The 14,985-nt window shown below is 48.8% G+C and overlaps 4 protein-coding genes and 2 non-coding genes across 6 annotated transcripts; 4 read left to right on the top strand and 2 right to left on the bottom strand.

The window, feature by feature from the left end:
• The first annotated feature begins 90 nt into the window (after window positions 1-90).
• TrAtP1_004746 (uncharacterized protein) lies at window positions 91-5,049 on the top strand. Its single transcript, XM_014083327.2, has 4 exons — window positions 91-478; window positions 541-723; window positions 791-4,412; window positions 4,490-5,049. The coding sequence occupies exons 1-4, from the start codon at window positions 305-307 to the stop codon at window positions 4,741-4,743; spliced, it is 4,233 nt and encodes a 1,410-aa protein (XP_013938802.1). The 5' UTR covers window positions 91-304; the 3' UTR covers window positions 4,744-5,049.
• Window positions 5,050-5,301: 252 nt separating this feature from the next.
• On the bottom strand, window positions 5,302-5,396 carry TrAtP1_004745. Its single transcript has one exon. It is a non-coding gene; the product is annotated as a tRNA-Ser (tRNA).
• A 138-nt stretch (window positions 5,397-5,534) lies between these two features.
• On the top strand, window positions 5,535-5,629 carry TrAtP1_004744. The gene has a single exon. It is a non-coding gene; the product is annotated as a tRNA-Ser (tRNA).
• An 802-nt stretch (window positions 5,630-6,431) lies between these two features.
• Window positions 6,432-7,306, bottom strand: TrAtP1_004743 (uncharacterized protein; the record flags this gene model as incomplete). The annotated part of the gene is made up of 3 exons (XM_014084180.2): window positions 6,432-6,464; window positions 6,522-7,163; window positions 7,226-7,306. The coding sequence occupies 3 exons, from the start codon at window positions 7,304-7,306 to the stop codon at window positions 6,432-6,434; spliced, it is 756 nt and encodes a 251-aa protein (XP_013939655.1).
• A 3,454-nt stretch (window positions 7,307-10,760) lies between these two features.
• On the top strand, window positions 10,761-13,024 carry TrAtP1_004742 (uncharacterized protein). The gene is made up of 3 exons (XM_014084179.2): window positions 10,761-11,132; window positions 11,460-11,616; window positions 11,711-13,024. Coding segments are annotated over exons 1-3 (381 nt in total). The 5' UTR covers window positions 10,761-11,131; the 3' UTR covers window positions 11,934-13,024.
• A 329-nt stretch (window positions 13,025-13,353) lies between these two features.
• Window positions 13,354-14,649, top strand: TrAtP1_004741 (uncharacterized protein). Its single transcript, XM_014084178.2, has 2 exons — window positions 13,354-13,730; window positions 13,804-14,649. Exons 1-2 carry the CDS (start codon window positions 13,697-13,699, stop codon window positions 14,421-14,423), a joined length of 654 nt encoding a protein of 217 aa, XP_013939653.1. The 5' UTR covers window positions 13,354-13,696; the 3' UTR covers window positions 14,424-14,649.
• Window positions 14,650-14,985: the final 336 nt, after the last annotated feature.

The following is a 14,985-nucleotide window of genomic DNA, read 5'->3' as shown; positions in this document are numbered from 1 at the left end:
CCACTTACGTAAGCACAGAACTCGGGTAAATAAAGTTCCATGCTACCCCTGCCACACGCGACACGAGGCTGAAGGCTATTGCCGAGACTGCTCAAAAATTCATAAAGAACTTCTCAGGAGAGGAGCCAGCTAGCCTCATCTAGCTCTCTAATCGTCGTCGTGGGAACCAAGTCATTCTTTCTGAAATCATCGAAAATCTCCCCAACAATTGGCTGAATTGCGTTATCCGCGCAGAATTCGGTCGCGAGCCCTTCGATTCACCCTGTGACATCCACACCACGCGATAGCGTTAGGTACCGGCAAGATGAGCTCTACTATGCGCGATCTGATTTCGGGGGAGGCCGAGTTGGACGACGACGAAGATGACGAATCTTTTGACGAAGAAACTGGCCGAGAGCGCCGAAAGAGACCTACTGCTCACGTCGACGACTCCAGCGAAGAGGAAGAAGATGATGACGACGAGGAAGAAGCTCGCAAGGTATCTCGAGGTGCTTTTGACTCATGATACGGCTGCCTACTGACACGCTCAACTGTTCTTAGATCCGCGAGGGCTTCATTGTCGATGAGGACGAAGAAGAGGAAGAAGCGGAGTCCGATGTCGAAAGCCGACCGATTAAGAGAAAGCGAGAGCATCGGAACCGCGAGGAGGAAGAGGCACTTGATGAGGAAGATCTAGAACTAATTGGCGAGCAATTTGGTGAACAACCAAAGCCCCAGGCTCCAGTCAGTCTCTCACTGCTCGCGTTTTACGGAGTGGATTTTTCTTCTTCTTCTAACACGTCATATTTAGTCCAAGTTCAAGCGCCTTAAACGTGGCCACCGAGATGAAGACGATGGAGCCCACGAAAAGCGAGGGCTGGAAGAAATCTTCGCCGACGAAGACGAGGACGCTGGAGAACAGCGTTCATACGGTCGACCCGGCTTCCGCTCCCAAGTAGACGAATTCGACGACTTCATAGAGGAAGACTATCCCGAAGATGAGGATGAGCGCATACGCCAACAGGAAGATGCTGAGGTCGCCCGCCCCAGAGACCGTGGTGTTGGAGGAGTTGTTGACACGACAGGACTGGACAAAGATGCCCTGGATGATATGGAAGCTATTTTCGGTAATGGCGAAGATTACGACTGGGCGCTTCAGATGGAAGAAGAGGAAGAGGACAGAGAGCGAGAGGAGCAAGGCATTGAACTCAAGGATGTCTTTGAGCCTTCACAGCTTAAAGAAAAGCTGCTCACCGACGAGGATAACGAGATTCGATTTACCGACGAGCCCGAACGCTTCCAACTGGATCGTAAATCATTCAAGAACCTACAGTTGACAGCAGAGCAGTTCAAGGAGGAAGCTCGATGGATCACCAACCAGCTTTGGCCGAAGAAGGGCTTGGTCCAGGAACTCCAGGCCCCTTTTGGCAAAGCTGTTAGCAAAGTACTCGAGTTTTTCATTGTCGACGAAGTGGAGGTTCCATTTGTGTTTCAGCACCGAAAAGACTACCTCCTACACTCCAAGAAAATTCGCAAATCGACCAGGGACGACCCTGATGGTCCTGATTACACAATTCAGTCGGATAAGCTCTTGAACCAGGATGACTTATGGAGAATCCTAGAGCTGGATATCAAATTCCGTTCGTTTGTGGAGAAGAGAAACTCACTCGAGAAATCATTTGAAAACCTCAAATCGATGGACGTCCAAGACAGCATGGTCGAAGAAATGATTCCGGAAGCCACCACCATGGAAGAGATTCAGGATCTGCAAGACTATTTGCAATTCCAATACGCCAATAAGCTAAAGGATCTGGCCACCCTGGCTGGAAACATATCGCTAACGAAGCGTCCGGGTTCAAAATCTTCCCTGCTCGACCGTGTTCGCAATGGCAAGGCCTATTATTTTGTCAAGGCCTACGGAATTACTGCAGATCAGCTAGCCAAGAATGCTCTCCGCCAGGGCAGAAAAGTTGCGCCTGATGACAATGAGCAGTACCCGATGGATCTTGCCGACACCCTTCTTGACGACAGCTTTAACACCGGTGATCAAGTCATGAATGCTGCTCGCCAGATGTATGCCGAAGAGCTCTTTGCTAGCCCCCGGATGCGCAAGTATCTGAGAGCCTCATTTTACCAGGCAGCAGAACTAAGCTGCCGCCGAACAGACAAGGGCTTGCGAAAGATTGACGATACGCATCCTTACTACGAAGTCAAGTACATACAAAACCAAGCGATTGCCGATCTGGTGCACCAGCCTGAAGTGTTCCTCAAGATGATGCGCGCAGAGGAGGAAGGCCTGGTGGAAATCAAGCTGGAGATGCCTTCACGCTACGACTTCCGGAGACAACTTTACCAAGAGTTTGAATCAGAAAACTTTAGCGATCGGGCGGAGCAGTGGCGAGAGGAGCGCAAAAAGGTATTGGATCTCGCCTATCCTAAGCTGGAAAAAATTGTGGCCAAAAACATCAAAGAAGTTATTCGAACGTTTTGCCAAGACGAAGTTCTTAAGATGTGTCGACAAGAGTTCTACCGCAAGCTGGATCAAGCTCCTTACAAGCCCAAGGGGATGATCCTAGGCACCACTCCCCGAGTCCTGGTGTTGTCTAATGGAGGTGGTGATCCCACTCGCGACCCTGTGTGCTGGGCTTGGGTAGAGGAAGAAGGACGTGTGCTCGAACAAGGCAAATTTGGCAATCTTGGTAGAGACGAGACTCAGCGTGAAAATTTTGTCGAGCTCGTACGGCGACGGCGCCCCGATGTCATTGGTGTTGGCGGTTGGTCGTCCGATACACAGAAGCTCGTACGTGACTTGGAAGGCCTAGTGAGCGAGAAGAGCCTCATGGGAGCAGAGTTTGAAGATCCGGAGACAAATGATTACCGCACCGAGCTCCTTGAAGTCATTGTTGTGGAGGATGAAGTCGCACGCCTTTACAAGGATAGCCCCCGTGCGATAGCCGAGCATCCTTCGCTAAACCCCATCACAAGATACTGTATTGCTTTGGCACGATATCTGCAAAACCCCATGAAAGAGTACGCTGCGTTGAACAAAGATGTGGCTTCTCTTTCATTCCACCCATGCCAGAACCTTCTCCCTCCAGACAAGCTGATGAAATATCTGGAGTCCGCCATGGTTGATACTGTCAACATGGTCGGAGTCAATATCAATGAGGCCATGACCGACTCATACACAGCCAACCTCCTCCCTTATGTTGCAGGTTTAGGACCGCGAAAAGCCACCAGCGTCATCAAGACTATTAATGCAAACGGAGGTGTGGTCAACACAAGAGACGAACTGGTTGGCGATCCCGATAGCGGAAAGCTTCCTGTCGTAGGACCACGCGTCTGGAACAATTGCGCCAGTTTCCTGTACATTGAGTACGACGCAACCAATCCCTCATCAGATCCTCTGGACAACACTCGTGTTCACCCAGAGGATTACGAGCTGGGTCGCAAGATGGCGGCAGATGCGCTTGAACTGGACGAAGAAGATGTCAAGGCCGAAACTGATGAGAATGGACCTGGTGCCATCGTGCGAAAACTCTTCAAGCAAGACGAGCAGGAGAGAGTTAACGAACTGGTGCTTGACGAGTATGCCGACCAGCTGCAGAGGAACTTTAGCCAACGCAAACGAGCCACTCTCGAGGCCATTAGTGCAGAATTGCAAGCTCCATATGAAGAACTGCGCAGGAGCTTCGCGCTGCTCACGCCTTCTGACATTTTCACCATGTTTACAGGCGAAACCAAATCAACTCTCTGTGAGGGCATGATTGTTCCCGTTATGGTGCGCATGGTCAGAGACGACTTTGCCATCGTGAAGCTAGACTGTGGCATCGAAGGCAGGATAGAAGGCCATGAAGTATCGAACCGATCGTCTGTCAAGGACGTACTTAGCTCTGGGCAAACGGTACAAGCCAAGATTCTCGAGATGAATTACAAGGATTTCCTGGCTAAGCTCTCCATGAGAGAAGAGTCTCTGCGGATACCGTACAAGCCTCCCATCAACTTTGGTCGTGACGGCTGGGACTACGCCCTCGAGGCTGCCGATAAAGAAGAGCTCCGTGAGAAAGACAAAACCACGGGCAGGACACAACGAGTTGTCAAGCACCCCAACTTCAAACCTTACAACTCAATTCAAGCAGAGGAATTTCTTGGATCGCAGCCTCCTGGCGAGGTCATCATTCGACCCTCTTCAAAGGGTAATGACCATTTGGCCATTACCTGGAAGGTTGCCGATGGCGTCTACCAACACATTGATGTCTTGGAGATGCAGAAGGATACAGAATTCTCCGTCGGCAAACTTCTCCGGATAGGTGGCAAATATACTTACAGTGATCTGGACGAGTTGATTGTGGACCATGTTAAGGCCATGGCCAAAAAAGTCGAGGAGATGATGAGACACGACAAGTACCAAAATAGATCGCGTAACGAGACTGGTAAGTTACTCTTCACCTCTTATTAGCTGACTTTTCTCCGTTTCTCTCGAATGAGCAGCATTCTAACATTGACGCAGAAAAATGGCTTATTACATACGTGGATGCCAATCCCAACCGATCTGCGTACGCCTTCTGCATCGACACCAAGCATCCCGGATACTTTTGGCTTTGCTTTAAGGCGAGCAAAACAGCCCGCGTGATCGGCCTGCCAGTACGGACCATTCCCCAGGGTTTCGAGCTTAGGGGATACCAATACCCCGATATGCGAGCCCTGTGTAACGGTTTCAAGCTGCGATTCCAGAATGAGTTCTCCAAGATGGGGGCGCGATAGGAGGCAAATAATGACGACCTAGAGGGGGGGGACCGGAAGTGAAAAAGAGCGAAATCTAGGGTTACATATTAATGATTCGCGTGTGTTTACAATTTAGTATTATTGTGTAGAAAGTCAGGATTCAACATAGCTCGAGAGGGGGCTGAGCTCGACAAGGGGTCATTGGCAGCGAGAATATCTTTATTTTCTCTTTTGTGTTTATTATTTGCTGACAAGATTGGGAGCTGGCTGCTGGTGGCGTCGTCGACACGGAGCTTTATGCATAAAAACAAAATAGAATAATTGGCTATTTGCTTTTTTTTAGACAGACTGAGCTGATAATTATCGAGTGCTATAACATATATGCTTCCTTTGCGTATGTTTATAAAGGCCACCTGTAGGCTATGAGTTGACGTTTAGCATTTCTTTAATGAACGCCAACGGTATTGAGTCAATACAAGCCAGCACAACACTACTTTCCCCGCTGTTAAATACCGACCAGTAGGCTTCTCGAATAAAAAGAAGGAAGAAGCATACAACTTCAAGAGTGACAATAAAAAGCAAAAAAAGAAAGTTGAGCGACACCTGCAGGATTCGAACCTGCGCGTGCGAACACAATGCCTATGATACCAATTGATAGCAGGGCATCGCCTTAACCACTCGGCCAAAGTGTCTTCTGATTGGTTGCTGCTTTGTTACCTCTTATAAGCTGTGCGTGCAGAAAACGATACCGCCCCATCTCGAAAATGGCTAGCAGAGTGCAATTTAGAATATAGTTGTAGTTAGTGGCCCAGATTGATAAGAAATGATAAGACACTTTGGCCGAGTGGTTAAGGCGATGCCCTGCTATCAATTGGTATCATAGGCATTGTGTTCGCACGCGCAGGTTCGAATCCTGCAGGTGTCGCTCAACTTTCTTTTTGCTTTCGAAGTGATAATTTTTTTTGTTGTTCTATATAATTTTTTTTTTCTACTGTACCTACGCCTATGCCGCTGTTGGTGCCTATATTTACTATCGTAAAGCACGTCTATGAACTACAGCCATTAATACCAATATCACGAATCTCGTGTTGCTTGTGAATCGACATACGGTTGGCTTGTGGTCTTTACAGCTGACATCTGGATAAAGTTTGAGTGAATAAAGTGAGTAGTACTGCGTAGATATAGTGAAACTTTAGGTATGTTCAAGGCATGAATAGAAGAGTAACAATTCTCCAAATCAAGTTGGCTGTACTAGCCCCTCCTGAAGTCAACAGATGCGCCAATTGTTCCACTCATCAAGCCGTCAAACTCTTTTCTGGCTCATTCTTGCTCGGTAATCTAGCTGAATCCAGTTTAACATACAGGTAGCTTGTGGAGAACAAGGGGCAGAGCTGAATGAGGGGCAAGTGTCAGCGAGTGATTATGCAGAATACGATATACAAGACTGACTGTGATGTTCTTCGCTTATAGATTCATCAAATGATTGCTTTTTCTTATTTTAAGTAGCTACAGCCATGCGCAGTTTTTATGAAGCAAAACACGTATACAAATAAAGCTTGAGGGGAGTACAATCTTAAGATACATTGCCATCATCGTCAAGGTGATATTAATGGCCAAAGGGAAAGCCGTATAGGCATATCGATATTACATTGCAGATACAAGCATGAAATATCCTCGTTATAATCTTCAACTCTTCAAATCTGTGGGCAATAGAGTAGCAGCCAACTCTAGTTGATCACATGGCTGATTTCCATTTCGTCCTTTGCACAGATTAGCGGTCAATCCAGCCGAACAGTAAGCATTTTACTTGTACTTACATCAATATCTCCAGGCTGAATCAGCGCCTTGACTCCAGTGCTCTGCAATCTGGCATGATTCCTGACAAATTCGCGATACTCGGGCGCGCCTGGTCTCACAACATTATCGGCCGTGATCACTGCGCCCTTTTTGAGGAGTCCAAGTTCTTCACAAGCCTTGAAGTCAGGGGTATACAGGGACTCGACATGGTCAAGGAATAAAAAGTCAATATTCGACAAGGTGCCTTCCTTGTGCAGCTTCCGAATCGATTCCTCTGCAGGGCCGGTAACGACGGTGACGATATCCGAAAGCCCTGCAAGCTCAATCAGCTGCCTGGAAATGGCGGAAAATTCAGCCTTCATCTCCAGGCTGAAAACGCGGGGCTGTGCGTCTGGCTTGCTGTAACGGCGCATGGTGTCTGCGAAATGGATAGCAGAGTATCCAACATAGCCGCCTAGTTCGACGAGCGTCTGCGGCTTCTCCTCGTTGAGCAGGTCATACAGAATCTTGGCCTTGTTGTCACCAATGTTGATGAGGAAGTCGTGCTTGCCGGAGAATTCATCCATGGCGGCGAGAATCTTGGACGGAGATCCTCTCATTGTTTCTAGGTCAGGATGAGAAAGGATGAAAGAGAGCAGTTTCTCTTCGCGGCCGTCGTCGGTCTGATGAAGAGAGCAATTAGAAGTGAATCCACATTTTAACTTTATTCTCAACTTGTAATTACCGCGATGCCTGACTCAACGACTTTTTTCAGCGATGGATATTTTGCGACCATGGCAGCAACTTGTTCCGGAGATGGGTCCATTTTGAAAGGCTGTGTCTTGGAAGTGTTTGGAGATTAAGAACGCGGGCGATTCTGTGAGACAAGTACATGTAAGTAAGCGTGTAAGTGTAAGTATAAGTGTAAGTGTAAACCAGCGTCGTATGACTGCCCCTCTTTCTCTGCATCTAGCTCAGGGGATTCGAATAAGGGCATCGGTATAGCTTACCAGAGTAAATAAAGTTTGACAAGCTGTGTCTGTACGTGTTAGGATAATGGTGTAAGTGCTACACCTGAAGAGTTGAAGCATCTTCCCTTTTAAGTACTGCTGAAGGAACGCTCCACGTGCAGCCAAATTTGCGGGGCGAGAGTTGTATGGTTGTCCGAAGGATTACACTGTCAACTTGCACTGCCGCCTAGAAAAGTTATTAGCAGCAGGCCACGTAATATAGCGAATAAAGCGAATAAAGCGAACGGTTTAATGCTTAACTTTCTCATCACAGCTGCAGAGGCGACATCCCGCTCCTATGGAAGTAGTACATGAGAATCTGCAATGGTGAGGTGGGCGAGCTTTTACAAGCTCCTCGGGTCATTTCCAGGACTATTGGCCTACGCTGCTGAACACTTTTCAACCAATCCTTGTTGTTGGTAAGGTAGGTATTTATGTATCAAGTGAGAAGAACGGTTTTTTTTTTTTTTTTTTTTTTTTTTTTTTTTTTTTTAATATACTGTTCTTTTTCTTATTGGAGCTGTTTGTAATATGATACATGTACTATAGTTGCATATCTGTAAATGCAGGTACGCGGGAGAGTACCATGACTTGATTGAGGCCAAGACATGATCTAGGATGCCTTTGCTACAACTTAATATTTCTTTTAGGTGCATGTATACTTATATCGCTGCAATGAGATTGTTGGCTGTGGTTAGCATACCCTTGATAACACCGGCTACGGTAAACGGCCGGTAGTGGAAGAAATCGCGTCGGTCTATATCACAGCTGCTCGCTTGTCAAGTCTGTGGAGATGACGAGAAGAAGATAACATTCGTGGTACACGATCCAAACGTCGGATTAAGGAGAGATCTTGGACATATATTGGCGCAACATCTTATCGTGTCTTTTCTTCTCTCTTCTTGACATAATCTTGATATCGCCGACAAAATCGAGAAAACCGAGGCCGACAAAACCGACAAAACCGACAGCATTAACCACGGCTACGGTAGTTTATATCTGCACGCGATAAAGGTTGTTTCTTCGCTCTTTCTTTTCCTCATGTCATTTACTGACTCAGCACAAAAGTTTGGTTTGGCACATAACACATCAAAGTATTGGACATTGTTTAAATATTCCGCTTTAGCCTTACATTAGCAACTTCTATAGCTGCATTTAGCTATTCTTATATTCTGCAATCATCTTGAACAAAACCTTGCGGAAGCCTTTTAGATTGGATCAATCCAAGTTGACGAACCAATTCGAGGTGTCATCAAGGTGGTTGACCAAACTGAAATCACGAATTGGAATGCACACTTCTCCTAAGCTATTTCTTCTCGGCGATCCAACGGGGAATGCAGCTCAATACGCCTTGCTTTTAGGAATAATCTAAGGACATCATCGCAAAACCAATACTACTAGATAGGTAGTGGGAAAAGCTATAGTCCAGAAGAGGTTCGATAGACTCACCAGCATCTACGACCCTGCGGAGTATGCCGGTATTTGATGTGCAGGGCATTTCAAGGTTCGACATTGACGACGACATACTTGCGAATGGCTGATGACGATGGCAGCTTCTCTTGAGCCAAGTTGAGCGTTCCCAAGGGGGCATGTCTCGCGTCAATCGCTGGAGCCTTGGCCGAGACACTTCCTGGACCCCTATTCTGCAGCTCCAGTCATGTGCCAGGCCTGAGTCGTTTTGATGCGCAGTTCTGAGGTCGTTTCTCTTGATATGCCTCCTAGCGTGACGAATACTACCAAGTAGTGCTATAGCAATTGGGCTAGGACAGCGCCGAGATGCTGCCTATTTCCTCGACGATACTGGACTGGATTGACCCCGTATTGCCTCATTGCCAGCGACATCGGCAGCTGCGTCTCAGGCAACTCGCCAATATTGTCCTTGCTGCTGCTCCAAGTCCGCGACGATGACTCCGAATCGAGTAACAAGGTGAGCAACTGGTGCAATCTTTCGCAATTCGGCGGCGGGCCTTGCATGCGGGTCAGCGCAACTCAACTCAGCTAGCGATTTGGCCACTTGGCTCGACCGTCCGGACACGGAAGCGCTCGGCTGAGCCTTTTCGCCACGGACGCTCCACCACCGGCGCTCCGTGCAAAGACGAGCCCAGCAGCTCAACAAAAGCTGCCGCCGAGAGCCTCTATTTCCTGCGGGAGGCCCAGACCCTTGGGCCCCGAATCACAACAGAGTCAACCAAGCTGCTGTGCTCCGGAATACGGCGCTGCACGCTCCCCATAATTCTTGTCTGGTGTTGTGCGCTAGCACGGAGCATTTCTGGCTGTGCATGTACACCGTACCCCGCCGCGCGGTGGATGCGCTGCCGGCCGCGGCGTACCCAGGTACCGAGCACAAACATGCCCACTCCAAGGCGTCACTAAAGTCTGGGGTAAACGGGGCTAGGCAGAGGGTCCAGCGGCCGCAAGCAGGGCAGTTGAGCACCTGGCAAAGTCAATTGGGCAGCAGCGCGTCAATTGGAATTGATATAAAAAACAGGAATCAGGACGCAAACGCAGCAGGATGCAACAGTTGATTGCATGTACTGCATGTACTGCATGTACAGAAAGAGAGAGATGAGAAAAGGAGCTGCTGCTGCGCACTGTGCCGAAACCCACCGGCCCAAACTGATGACTCTGATCGCGGATGGGGCCAGTTGTAGCGTCTGTTGCGTCAGGTCACGCGATATATGATGCTATTGAGCCACCACTGGATGTTCTGGGCAACAACGCACGCGGCAACGTCGACGCACGGAGTACATGCAATTGAATGCTGCAGCGGCAAAACAGCGTCAAGCTGCGGGTACTGCTAGACGCTACTGGCACTGCTCCAATTCATCCCAAGCTGCATGCATGGATGCACCCCCTTGCCCCCTCAAACGACGCAAGTAACGGGTCGATGCTGGTCCAGGACGTTATTCACTGCCCCCGTGGAAGCTTGGACGCGGCCCTGATTGAGTGCTGCTGCCGCTGCCATGGCAATTGGGCCAATTCACTCACTGATTGACTGCTGCTCCTTCACCGTTGCATTTCTGCCTGCCTACGCCATTGGCCATTGGCCCGCCGCTCCTCGCCCATCCATTGGCGCCACCCCCCAACGTCTCGCGTGACACCCTGTGATATAACCATCGACTGCTACAAAAGCCCAAGCTGCCCAGCTCCCGACTTCCTTTCCATCTTGTTCTTCACCTTGGACAACTTCATCTCTTCGTCTCTCACATCTCTCACATCTCTCACATCTCTCACATCTCTCACATCTCTCACATCTCTCACATCTCTCACATCTCTCACATCTCTCACATCTCTTCCACACACACAACTTCATCCCAATCCGACCCAATCCAGCAAAGCCAGCATCTTCGATCCAATTCAACTCGCCAGGTTCCATCCAATCTACATCCCCAGAACCAGCCACCGCCGCGTATACACACACACACACGTTAGCAGAGGGAATAAAAAGGGCCTCCCACACAGCAAAAGCCACTGGCACCCTGTTCCGGCAAACGCCTCCTCACCTTACTCCAACTTTGTCTCCCTTCCTACCAACCAGCGGCCAATTCATCGCCAAAAGCCTCCCCCCCGCAACTGCTTCCGTCTTACCCCTTCTGCGCCTAGCCCTCGTCTTGTCGCCTCCCACCAGTCCATCCATCAAAAGTAAGTTTGCCCAGCTGCAGCTACGCACCCCCGCATCTGTATCACGTACTCTCTTCGGTGTTGCAGTCGAGAGTCTTCCTCCTTTCATCATCCTGTTTCGCCCCTCTCATATCCTCACGTATCGTATACAATTGCACTGCACACACGATAAGAAACGTCCATCACCTGTTGGCTTTTCCTTTCATCCTGCCATCAAACATCTGATAGTTTCCATAACACCATTCAAAGAGTCAGCCTTTAGCCCATGCCATTCCCCAGTGATGCCCTTGATATTACCCATTTTTGCCGGAAGGATGAAAAGACAACTAACCTGACGCCCTGTAACAGTGACTCGCTCTCACAAGTACGGCGAACGTGACCACAAGGGCCTCGCTGATGGCAGCGTCTCGCCAACAGAACAGCTGCCTCGCTTCTTTGCCAAGAGCGGCTACGTCGACGTTGATCCCAAGAAGGTGAAGAAGGACGGCAATGGCAAAGGCAACTGGTACGTATTGTTTCTTCCCATCATCACACGTCTACGTGTTTACAACTACATCTCATCATGTCTCACTTTTGACTTACACAACATCTTCCAACAGGGGAAGCGTGGGCGAGGAAGTTGTTGATGAAAACTTCCGCTTCACCAACGCTCGTCGCCGCTCCAACAGCTTTTCCCACCATAACCTCTCCGACTTCAAGACCAAGTTTGAAGTGAATGAAATGGACCCCCTCTACGACGAGTCTCTCCACGGACCCATTGATGAGGAGAATGGAGATGACCTCTCCAAGACCGACTCCACCGAGAGCGTCCACTCCGTCTAAGCGAGAACACCTCTCGCCCGCCCAGAGAGTGACGCTGATATGCATATCCTATCCTGGAAGCGTCTAATGTCCCTGCATTTTTACCATGGAAATGATGATGATTTATATTTACTTTTAGCTATGGGACCATTTTCTTTCTTCTTTTTTTTATCATTTCCTTTTGTCTCCAAAAGGAACGGAGCAGGGGATTTGATATCCATGGAAACCGGACATGGCAGCGCTCATCTGAGGCCACAACTTATGATGCATCCCCGCCTTCTTTGCTTCTAGAGCGGCGGGACAAAGTGTATTACTGTATAATATCTATTTTTTTCATTTTTTCTGTTCTTTCATCGCGAAACCATATGGAGGCTCCGGCTCTACTATAGAACCAATACTAGCCCGTGTAACATTTTAACACGAATCCTCTCTTTATTGTGATGACCGTGTGCTATACATGATTGAGAATCTTCAAACACCACAGTGACTCAGAAATAGAATGGTGGCATGTTTTCCCAAGCCTTCCGGCGCCAACAGTTTCAGGGCAATACGCTACAAGCTAATCCTCTCTTCCCCCCTCGAGCCATGGTCAGAACGAGACAAGTTCTCGACCCCCCAGAAACTCACCGTGTCGGTGGCCGCCGATGCGACCGCGCAACCCCGCTCGGGCTAAATCCCACTTCCAAAATAGCCCCAGGAGAGACGCTGCAGATCGACAGATGAATGGGGGAGGTATCGGCAGTCGCAATCATGCTAGCTACTTAGCAGGCGCACCTACAGCGCTCCGCACCGATTACACCGTGGGATTCTGCTTGTCTGCGCAGAGCAGCGCTCGGCAACTTGAAATGACAGCACTCGTGAGGGTTGCAGCACTTGTGCTGGGTATACTATACGAAGTAGTAATATGCATGTATATCAATGGATGACGGCGAGGGCTAATTGGATGGATAAGGAAGCTGGCCGGAACAAGTTGGAGTAGTGGGATGCGAATGGAGAAGGGAGAATGGGGGGCCAATGCAGCCGATGTCATGGCTTTTGCAGGCCGATTGCAGGTTGCCCTTTTTTTCGGTTCTCTCAGTCTTCAACAGGATACCTAGGCACTTATTTGAGCTTCGTTCCATGTGTATACCATCCAATGTACTTGTTGATAAATCCATGTTCCTTCTCTAAAGTTTCCCGCTGTTCAACATGTTGCTGCCAAACAGGTGTCAATCCCCAAAATACTTTCAACTACAGACGTCTCCTCTCCCTGTTTTCTACTCCGCAGGGCCCCGGAACCCACCCACATCCACTTTGACCGCCCACATGGCCCGTGCACTGAGCAGGAGGGAAAATAAAGACTTGCAGCCATTAGATAAGCAGCCCCAGAACCTCTCAGCCTTGCGTTACAGAAAACACGTGCCCGTAGTTCCAAGCTGGTCGCGAAATCTCTAGACTTGGCCATTTTCCTTCCAAGCCATCACCTCCATTTGCAATCGAATGACGACTTTGTTCAATTAAATGACCCATAGCTGAAGCAATTCAAACGAAGATTACAAGAAGCTCAGACTACGTCCGATCTTACGAAATTACTAATTTTTATTCATCGTTGCGCAAGTCCTTTTCAAAATCTCCAAAAAAAAAAAACCCCCGAGATAGCTACAATCGCGAAATTCCTCAGCCTCGTCATCATCCACGACAACCATTCGCAACAACTCACCCAATCGTCCAAAATCACACACCTATACCCCCTTAAAACTACCGCAATTCAAAGAATATAACACAAAATAAACAAACAAGCAACAATGGCCGTCCCAGCCTACCACGAATCCCTCCCATGTACGCCCTCCCCCCAAAAAAAAACCCTCCCATCAATCAAAACAGAAGAAGCTAACACCCTCCTCTCTCACAGACATCGACCCCGAACCGACCCCCCAAGCCCTCTCCGCCGCCCACGCCCTCATCTCCGCCGAACAACAAACCTTTTCCCCTCCCCCCGAATCCTCCTCCTCATCCGCCAAAGAACGAGAACCCTCCTTCTCACCCGCCATCACCGCCGAATTCACCCGCCTCGCCTCCAAACAACCCTCCCAGATCCTCGACCTCTCCCGCTACGAAGCCCAAGACATTCCCGCAAAATCAAAATCATCACCCACAAACGTCGACGCGCTAAGAACCCCCCTATCAAACGCCTTCGTCTCCTCCTCCTACCTCTCCTCCCGCGCCCAGAACCTCACGCTCCTCGACGCCCACGGCCGCAACGCCTGGCTCCTCTCAAACTACCACCTCGAGGACCAGCTGCGCAGCCTCGAGCGCGACCTGGCGGACACCAAACGCGACATTGATCTCGTCAATGCCGCGCGCGCGTCTCGCCAAACCGACGTCAAAGCCGAGATGCAAGGGCTGGAGCAGAACTGGCGCGTCGGCGTGGGCAGGGTTCTCGAGACTGAAATCGCCGTCCAGGAGCTCAAGGAACAGATCCGACAAGAGCTGAGGAACAAGGCCAATGCTGCCGAAAATCCTACACAATAAGAGGGGAAATAAGCATTCCCAATTACTTTGTTCTATTTTCCCTTTTCTTTTTGTCTCTTCCTTTTTTGTTTTTCAGCTATTGCATTCTTTCTGTCTCTTCAAAGATTGTGGAAAATGGTCAACACATAATTACAGAGCATATATGGGACTACAATACACACAGGAGCACTACTGGCGTATACATCACCTTGACTAGTTATAAGCATAAAATAAAATAATACACTGACATCTTCGTATGAATTACACTATATTCCTTTCCTGTAACAAATAATGAAAGTAAGAGAGAGAGAGGAAAAAGAGAATTACAGCAGTATTAGAATGAGTGTTTCAACCCCAGTCAGCCCTCAGGAGATAATAGTCGCATTGATAACGGTATCAAACAAGGCATCTGTTCAAATAGACATATTTCCTCTCAAAGGGTAAAGAAAAAGTGAGGGTGGAGATAATAGGACAATAAAGGAAAATAAAAGCAAAAGTAGTATCCCGAAAAACGCCGGTAAGCCGCGCCCATTACAGTTGGTTTCCGATAAAGCGAGCAGTCGTTTGCACGATTTCGCAATCG

This window comes from Trichoderma atroviride, chromosome 2, assembly GCF_020647795.1.
Source record: "Trichoderma atroviride chromosome 2, complete sequence".
In the NCBI taxonomy this organism is placed as follows: Eukaryota; Fungi; Ascomycota; class Sordariomycetes; order Hypocreales; family Hypocreaceae; genus Trichoderma; species Trichoderma atroviride.
This window is presented reverse-complemented; position numbering and strand designations above follow the sequence as displayed.